The sequence below is a fragment of the Myotis davidii genome, unplaced genomic scaffold (assembly GCF_000327345.1).
Source record: "Myotis davidii unplaced genomic scaffold, ASM32734v1 scaffold993, whole genome shotgun sequence".
In the NCBI taxonomy this organism is placed as follows: domain Eukaryota; kingdom Metazoa; phylum Chordata; class Mammalia; order Chiroptera; family Vespertilionidae; genus Myotis; species Myotis davidii.
This window is the reverse complement of record NW_006285483.1, coordinates 2,311,761-2,320,408: the sequence shown is the minus strand read 5'-3', so window position 1 is coordinate 2,320,408 and position 8,648 is coordinate 2,311,761. Positions and strand designations below refer to the sequence as shown.

The 8,648-nt window shown below is 50.1% G+C and overlaps 1 protein-coding gene across 1 annotated transcript in view; it reads right to left on the bottom strand.

Annotated features, from left to right (window-relative positions):
* Positions 1 to 8,085, bottom strand: part of MKS1 (Meckel syndrome, type 1) — an 11,217-nt gene extending 3,132 nt beyond the window's left edge. Inside the window, exons 1-11 of the mRNA XM_006756207.2 lie at positions 7,940 to 8,085; positions 7,436 to 7,545; positions 6,274 to 6,344; positions 5,683 to 5,838; positions 4,168 to 4,262; positions 3,851 to 3,979; positions 3,472 to 3,576; positions 2,709 to 2,817; positions 2,099 to 2,155; positions 1,007 to 1,049; positions 686 to 751 (exon numbers count right to left, since the gene is read on the bottom strand). Coding sequence (XP_006756270.1) covers positions 686 to 751; positions 1,007 to 1,049; positions 2,099 to 2,155; positions 2,709 to 2,817; positions 3,472 to 3,576; positions 3,851 to 3,979; positions 4,168 to 4,262; positions 5,683 to 5,838; positions 6,274 to 6,344; positions 7,436 to 7,545; positions 7,940 to 8,019 — 1,021 coding nt within the window. The 5' untranslated portion in view covers positions 8,020 to 8,085. The remainder of the gene's footprint in view (positions 1 to 685; positions 752 to 1,006; positions 1,050 to 2,098; positions 2,156 to 2,708; positions 2,818 to 3,471; positions 3,577 to 3,850; positions 3,980 to 4,167; positions 4,263 to 5,682; positions 5,839 to 6,273; positions 6,345 to 7,435; positions 7,546 to 7,939) is intronic.
* Positions 8,086 to 8,648: the final 563 nt, after the last annotated feature.

The window sequence follows — 8,648 nt, the reverse complement described above, 5'->3', positions numbered from 1 at the left end:
GGAAATATCTGGACGTATTTTCATTGTTACAAATTGAACATAAAGCATAGTGATGAATCACAAAAACAATATGTAATTATATATGTGTTTTCCGATGGTCTCAGGCGACCACTGTGATAGGGTTGTTCGACCCCCAAAGGGGTCGCGACCCACAGGTTGAGAACCGCTGTTCTAGGGGGAGGGAGACTGACCACCAACAAGAGACTCGGGCGGTGACCAATGCTGCGCTAAACTAAAACCGAGGCGCCTGGAGGCCATGCAGGCTGAGTGGTGAGGGAAGACCTCCCAGAGGCCTGAACTCAGGAAGAACCAGTCGTGCAAAGATGTGCCGGAAAGGGGTTCAGACACAGAACATGGTCCGAAAAGGCGCAGCCGTGGATGCTAGAAGGGTTCAGGATAAACAGAAGATGAGGAATCAGCCAAGGAGGCTGACGAGAGAACAGAGGAGCACGGTGCCGGAGGCAGGAGCAGAGTCGCAGGGAGGAAACGTGAGCTGTGTAAATGCTGCCGAGAGGTCAAGTGAGGTGAAAGCAGAGGACACCACGGATTTGGCAGCTTGGAAATGGCCTACGGCCTTGAAAAGAACAGTAGCAGTTTTGGTGCAGGAGCAGGGAGGGAGGCCTGACTCAATGCCTATAACAGCTTTCAGAATGGATTTTAAAAAAGATTCATGAATATTACTTACTAGCCGTTGGTAATTCCACAAAGAAGTGGACATAGAGGTTGTGATACTCATAGCCTTGGGCTGAAACTAAGAAAAACAGGAAATGATTTCGGCTTATGCTCCTATCACCCTGAGCACCCACCCGGTCCTGAGGGTTCTGTACTTCTGGAAGAAAGTCCCTCGACGGCCAGGAACTGCCTTGTGTGTCCGGGAAAGACTCATGGCTGAGTTTTCCAAGTACTGCAGACCGCCCACAGCCTCCATGGGGCCGGGCAGATTGCTTCACAGCTCCGTGGGGCCCCTGACCAAGTATAGGAGGTCTCTGCCTGGCAAGACACTTACCTACCTCTCCATTTACAAAGAGCCGGAGGGCGCCTGGGACCGTCTGAGGCAGAGAGAAATGGGAAATGTCAGGCGGGGTGGAGATCAGCACGTCCCCGGCCTGTCCACAAACCCCCGGAGGACCCGACACTGGACATCAGATCAGATGTGTCCCTAACACATTTCCTCCCCACCCCGCCACTCACAGATCTCGTTCCTAAAATACCTAGAGTTTGTAATTTAGGGGGGAAAAGTATATCATTTAAATGGTGGGGAGGGCAACACAGTGTGGGAAATTGACAAGAGTGAAGGGAAGCCGTAACAGCTGTCCTTCGTGTGTCCTGGGGGGGGTGGGGGTGGAGACCCCGTTCCCTTTAGATGGCTGAGAAACTCAAGGAACGAGCGAGTTTCCTGTTTTAATTATTTGTGTAGCTGTCTAACTTTTAAACACTGACCATCTGTTGCTAATGCAATATAAGAATAATGAGAGTTAATTTTTTAAAAAGAGAGAGGGAGACCAGCAGGTAATTCTATCCTTGTTTCCAGATCTAGAAATGGAACTCCCAGAATGGGGGGACACAAAGAACAGGACCATAAAAGAACTGGCCTAAACGGTTTGGTTTTGTTTTTAAGGAGCCAAACCATGTGACAAGCAAAGATGATACCCCTTCCCTCTCAATGGGGTCCTTAGGAAAAATATCCACATGAAGGCATTTTCATCTTTATATTTATTTTTAAAATCAATTATAAAGTAACACGTGAGTGTATTACCACTGAAGAAATTCAGAACTACTTTAGTGTAGAGAATAAAAAGTAAACATCCCTGACATATCACTCTCACCTCGAGTATTCATGTACCATCTCCCAATCCCCCCTCGCCCCAGAAAAAGCCATCCCTGGCATGCGCGTACCCTTTAAGGTATTTTCTTTGTACTAACAGTTCTCTATCAATATGCAAATATTTTTTAAAACATGAACGAGGACTATCCTCTATCTGCTATTTTTTAATTTCCTTTGACACCGAAGAGTAGAGTTTGTCCTTGGGGGCCTTTAAGAGAGGCCCTGTGACTCGGCCACGGCCTGAGCCCAGCTCACAGGAAGCCACGTACTCACCATCTCAAACTCAGTGCCCACGAGGCTGCTGAGATACTCCTTGTGCCGGCCATAGAGCTGCAGGAGGAAACCAAACCAAAACCCAGGATTGTGACCCAAGCCAGACCAGGGTTCAGGTCCCAGTGGGAGAAAAAATGCAATAACAGGAAATGTCACAGGGAAAGGGAGGCCTCAGCATCCCGGCCACTGACATTTGAACGTGAAGCCCAGAGGCTGTGCCATCCGCTGGCCTGGGACCGACTCCGGGCTTTCACACGTACAAGCTGTATGAACGTGGGCAGGCTGCTTAGCTTCTGTCTCAGTTTCCTCACTTACGAATGGTAGTAAGGAAAGTATTTACCTCAACGAGCTGTGGGAGGGTCGAAATGAAATCAAGGATGTGAAAGATCTAGCCCAGAGCAGCATGGTAAGTGCTCAAATCAATGGTCAGGATGATGACAACGTTCTAATATGATCCAGCGCTTGGGGCTGATATGTCAGCAATGCTTCCTAAGTCAGAGACGGCCATTAAGGGCAGACCTTGCAACTGCTGGCATCAACCTCGGCCATGGTCTCAGCTCCCAGGCGCTGAGGCTCACCCGCCGGGTGCCGGGGATGAGTTGGCTCTTACATCCTTGAACACACGCTGTTCCCGCTCCTCCTCCTCCGGCTGTGCGAGGGGGGACACGTTGTCGACCGTATACTTCCACAGCTCCTGCTTCTCCCCCTCGGTCTCAATTCTGTAAGGGCAAAGCCACCGAGGGGCTGACTCTAACAACAAGAGATGGGGCCCTCCAGACCTAGCCCAGGGAGGGGCCGTCAACGGCCATACGCCTCACTTAGAGGACACGATGACAGAGACAGAACGATGACTGGGAGAGGGAAACAAAATGGTAAAGCAAAGGCACCAGCCTAGACTGAGAGTATAGCTTCTGGGCCCATTTCTGATTCAAAGTCATGGTGAAATCCGAAAGCACAACATCCCTGGCACCCAGTTCTCTAACCTCAGAAGCGGACAGGAGGGTCTAGGTAACTTCTAATTTACAGCCCTGTTATTCCCGGACACAGAGATGAAAAAGAATTAGCCCGGAGGAAAGACCTGGCTGAGTTCACCACCCCTTCTGATTAGTCCCTCTACCCAGCAGCGCAGAGAATTGCTGTCACTTAAGCACGCTGCTGGGGCTGTCGCTTTCAAGTTGGTGCGGTCGCACGTTTTCTGAGAACAGCACCCCCAGTATCCCAGGGGTCAATGACCCAGAACAGAACATGGACCACTACCTGGGAACTTAAAATCAGAACAGACGAAGGGCTTTCTGAGCATCCCTCAGCCACGGGCGAGAAGTGAAGCCGAGGGGGAAATGGCAGTCTCACCACCCCTTTCTCCCTCTCCTCACCTGTAGGGTCCTTTGAGGCCCGTGAAGTCAGGTTTCACTGTGATCACACCGTTGCTGTCCACCTTCAGAGTACAGAGGACATGCTCATAATTCTTATAGCCGAGCCTAGAAACCAGAGAATCAACAGGATCACTGGTCCCACCGCCAGGGAAACAGGAAGGGGTAGGGTAGTCAGACCCCGCCAGGGGAGAGGACAGAGGCTGCAGTGAGAATTATCATGGTAAAATACTAATGCTTCTGAGAACAACTAAGAAGCATCAAAAGAAAAAGAGAAGTCCCTTCCTCCCGTATACCCCGGGGTCACGACACCAGGGAGGTGATGGTTAGTGGAGGCGATGAGGATGAGGACCTGAGCTGGGCAGTGAGAAGCCTCACTTACTTCCCATAGGGCCCCAGGTCTGCCATGATGTACATGGTCTGAAGAGGGGTGTTGATGACGTGCTGGCTCTTGATGAAATCTTCTGAGGGTTCCCAGTTGACAATTCGTGACTTGAGGATGCCGCCCTCCCTGGGAGACACCACAGGAAGGCTTACTTCCCTGGGCCCCCCTGGAGAGCCTGAAGGAGGAAGACAGGGGAGTGCGCCCAGGTGGCGGTCTACTGCAGAAGGGGAAGCTGGAGTTGGTGGACATACCGAGAACAGTGGTGTGAAAGGACCCCAAAGGCCCCCCGAACCCCCATGCACACTTGCACTCACATTCCCCGCCTGTCTTGCCGCCGCCGCCGGACATTGGCCATTCGCTCGACCAAGAATGATGGCACCTCCCTGGCTGTGGTCATTTTCCGACAGTGCTGGGAAGAGAGAGCAGCCTTGTGTAACCCAGCTGGTCAGGGCCACGTGGGACCAGTCACCCAGAGGGAAGAGGGAAGCCTTCCTTCTGAAACCTCATCTGGCCCCCGAATCTAAAATTATTCCTTACAACTACATGCTAATGAAGAGGGGGGTGGCACAAACACGCCAGAGAAGACTCCTGCCATGCCTTGTTTGCCCCGAGATTAGCAGGATATTAACCTTGGGAAGTGAGTTTATTTATGCTAATATTTAAATGAGCCTGCAATTTCTGAGCACATACCAACACAGAGTTGGGTGAGTTTGCCTGGTAGATGTTGACATTTGCTAGGTAACTAGAAGATGGCAAATGGGATACAAGTGTTCCGCGGGAAATTCTCACATGGGAACCGTGCACTAACTGCGACTGTATTCACTTTTCCAAAACGGACAATCCAATTGTATATGCTACCAACCCACAACTTTCCTAATAAAGTATCAATCATTCAAAAATACTCACTTAACAATTGTTCCTCGCACAGATCTACAAGGTTGTAGACAAGAATCAGAAAATAGAGGCTCTATCCTCCCTCAAGGAGTCTAAAATCTCACTGAGAAGACAGACCCATCAGGCAGTGACTGAAGAAAATGTTAAGTCCACTAGGGCAGCGGTTACCAACCGGTGGCCCTTGGACCACTGGTGGTCGGTGAGGTCCGAAAGGTTGGTGACCGCTGCACTAGGGTAGAACTGAGGCAAACTGAGGACTTAAGCCATTGGCTGCACTGAATTCCTCTTCAAACCCATACACTCAGAGTTTTGGCCAAATCCCTGGTGAATTTTATCTAGATCAGCAATTTTAGACCAGTGTCCCGCAAGAATTTTTAAAACATGTAATATCTGACTAATTTAGTCAGGGGCTCTGACCTTTTTCCTTAGCTTGTTATAAAAAAAAAAAAATGACAACAGCGAACACAACAATAGCTGTCCAGTGTGAATGAATCAAAATTATACCTATTTTTTGTCAGATCAGCAAAAAATATATTTCTGGGTGTGCCACGGAATTCTAATTAGTTTATGTATGCCATGAGATGAGAAAGGCTGAAAATCACTGATCCAGATGGTTCTAGATGCCAAACACCTTTCTTATCTCATGAGGCATGGGGAAAGTCAAGCTCCTGGTTTGCAGCCTGCAAGCCTAGCCTTCGAGACCACGCCAGCTCCTCCAGGCCCTCCAGCAGGCGGAGACGAGAGCAGAAGCCACACCACCTGTAGACTGAGACCGCTCTATTCCAGCCTGGCTGCCAGCAGCACAAGGCAGATCCTAGACAGGCTCTCTGTCATCCCTTAACAGGCTCCTGATTTCACACACAGAACCCAGTGAGGCCAGGAAACTCAGGGAGGCAAAGGAAGAGGGAGCCATGGGACCTTGGGAAGAACAATACCTCCTCCAAATTGGTGAATCTATCACAGTCAGTGTAGGTAAAGATTCGTCGGTTCTTCCTTCTACCGGAACCCTCCAGCTTCAGGATGTCTTGACGGTACTGCTGATCCAAAGGGCTCTGACAGGCCGCCTCATTCTGGTACAGATCTACTTCAAACTGAGGTCACGAGGAAAGGAAGATCTAGTGAGACCATGTCAAACTTTTGTTCCTGCAACTGTTTAATTAGAATGGTTCTATAGAGATGATACAATCTGACATCTTTTCATGGCCAACTCTCATTTACCTAAACTAATGGAGCGCAGGGGATCCAAAGGATGTAAGAGCTAAAGGGAACCAGAGCTAATCGAACTCTGCCGTCACCAATGGCATGTGGCCCAGAGGTGAAAAGTGCCTCACTCAGGATCATAAAACTGGGTAATGACAGTCACTGTGCTACACGAACCCTGTTAACACATCAGGAGGAAGTATAGACCGCTACAAGCTTTCTGGAAATCGGTTTGGCAATCTGTATCAAGAATCTCTCCCTGCCACCAGCCAGGTGGAGGTGGCCTGGGTGGAGGTCAACTGAGAAGACAAGTGACACGGGCTCACCTGGCTAAAGAGCTTCTCCTGCCACCCAATCACAAGCTCCTCCTCTTCATCTTCATCTGGGCGGTGTCCGCCTCCAAAGACAACAGGGTGAGTCAAATGTGTGAGCCAAACCAGCACTACTTCTTGCTCTGTGGTTAGTCATAATCCAAGTCCCTGCTCTTCTATTGCCACAAAACCAGTTGGAGTTCAGTGATTTATGAAGTACTCACTCTAGGCAAAGGCTGGGGAGGCTGGGGATGAGTAGAAGCCAGGAGGAAGACCCAAGGAGGATGGGTCTTAATCACTACTCTAATCTGAAAAGGAAGACATGCCTTCTAGGAATTATTTAATCTAATTCAGTGTCAGTAGCTGCAATTTAGATTGAGGCTGAATAGCTCTTTCTCAATCCTAATTGTCTACATTTGCTTAAAAGGAATCATGGCATTTTCCTCTTTACTATTCCTGAAGCTATATACCTAGAATCACAAACACTGTAGCCTTAGGACCAAGTATCAGGAGAGAAGAGGAAAGGCAAATAAATGATTATATAAAGAACCAAATATAATACAGTCCTGGCAGAGACACATGCTTCACAACCCACCAGCCCACACTCTTCTTGCCCAAGACTATTTTTTTTAACAGAAACAAAAGCAGAGAGACTAGTGGCCTAACACAAGCACACTGTCCCCTCTTCCTCACTCGGTGCCTTCCCAGATCAGGAAAACTGCAGGAGCGCAGTGCATGTTAACATGCACATTTTTCAAGCTGACACCAATTTTCAAATCGTTTTAAAAAGTATTCAGATGTGTACTTAGAATCTGGAGCATATTTTCTCTTAGAAAAAAAAAATGCCGCAAAAGGAATTTAGATTGCTAGGAACATTTATAACATATCTAAAGAATTTTTTTTTTTAATTTCACTACACTGAACTACAATTAAGATCAGTATCTTGATGGCAGGAATCATGCCATATTCAATTTTTCAAACACAACATAATACAGTAGTTAAAATCGCCTCATGAAACCCTGGCTTCAACATTTACCGGCCATGTGACCTTAGCAAGGAGCCCAACCTCCCTGCCTTTGCTCAGACTAGAGCCCTGGGCGTTTTCTGTCTTAAGAAGTAACCACCACCCTAGGCCCTTCCCGGGTACCCATGGGGACGCATCACCATCAACACCCACTGGCGGTAGGGTGAGGCCTAAAAGTGCCCAAGTCTATGAGGTCCTTCCCATCCTGGGCAGCGGGCTGGAAATGGAGGAAGTTGCTTGATGTGATTCTTTGCAAGTGGACTCTGCCAGGAAAAGAGAAGCCCAGATACTCGTTAAAAGACACATCAGCAGATGAACACGGGGCAAAGATGGGGAAACGCAAGACAGCAGAGGGTGGGGTGGGCCTACGAACGTGTGCCGGGTGCCCGCAAATGAAAGGTGGTGAGCGGGGCGCCGGGTCCTCCGGGGGCGAGTGGGATGGGAGAGTGTACTGGGGACACAGAGCTCCGAGCAACCTGGGAGCCTGAAAGCTGTGCGTGGAGAGCGTGCCGGCAATGAGGGGAGACGCGGGGAGACCGCGGAGGCAGTGATCGGGGTTGTAAGCAAAAGTGGGGGCCGCCGAACGCTGAGAAGTGAGGTTCAGGCTCGAATTAGCTGAAAGCAAAAAAGCACGGGGCTCCGGGGCGATGCGACTACCGGAGGCGCAGGTTGCGCACGGGGTCCCGGGAGCGATACACAGCCTCCCCGGTGTCGGTGTTCCAGACGGTCTCCGCCATGACAGCTGCAACGCGCCGCGACTGCGCCGGAAAGCGCGCCGCTCCCAGTTCCCCTGGCAACGGAGACGCCGGGTGAGGGAGGCGGCGGAGGAGCTGCGCGCGCGATGCTGAGTTCCCAGCGCAACGCAGCCGCTGCCAGCCCAGCGCAGTCCCAGCCAAGGCCAAGTTCCTATGCGCCCCGGTGCCGGGGTCTCGCGGGGCCGCCGCTTGTCACAAGTGTGACCACAGCTCACGCACACCCAAGGCCGACTTCGTGCATTTTACAAATGAGGACACGAAGGCCGAGCCGTGGGCCCTTTTCAGGGAGATCCAGAAATGGTGATGGGCACCAGCCCCAGATTCCCTGACGCCCAACCGCTACTTTTGCCACCACACCACGCGGACTGCCACGGAATGCTCAGCGCTTTGGCCTGAAAATCAGGATGTGACTCACAGAATGCCTCCATTCTTCCCGAAGGAGTCAGGGAAGGTGACGGCACTTATACAGACATGTTCTTATATTCTTGGAAGAAAAGAAAAACTGTCAGAAGATGCATTAGTCCTTGTGTTGGGATTCACTAGGCCAGAGAAAGACAACACAAGGAAGCTAGCAGTGAGGAAGGAAACGATGTTCTTGAACTATTTTTTCT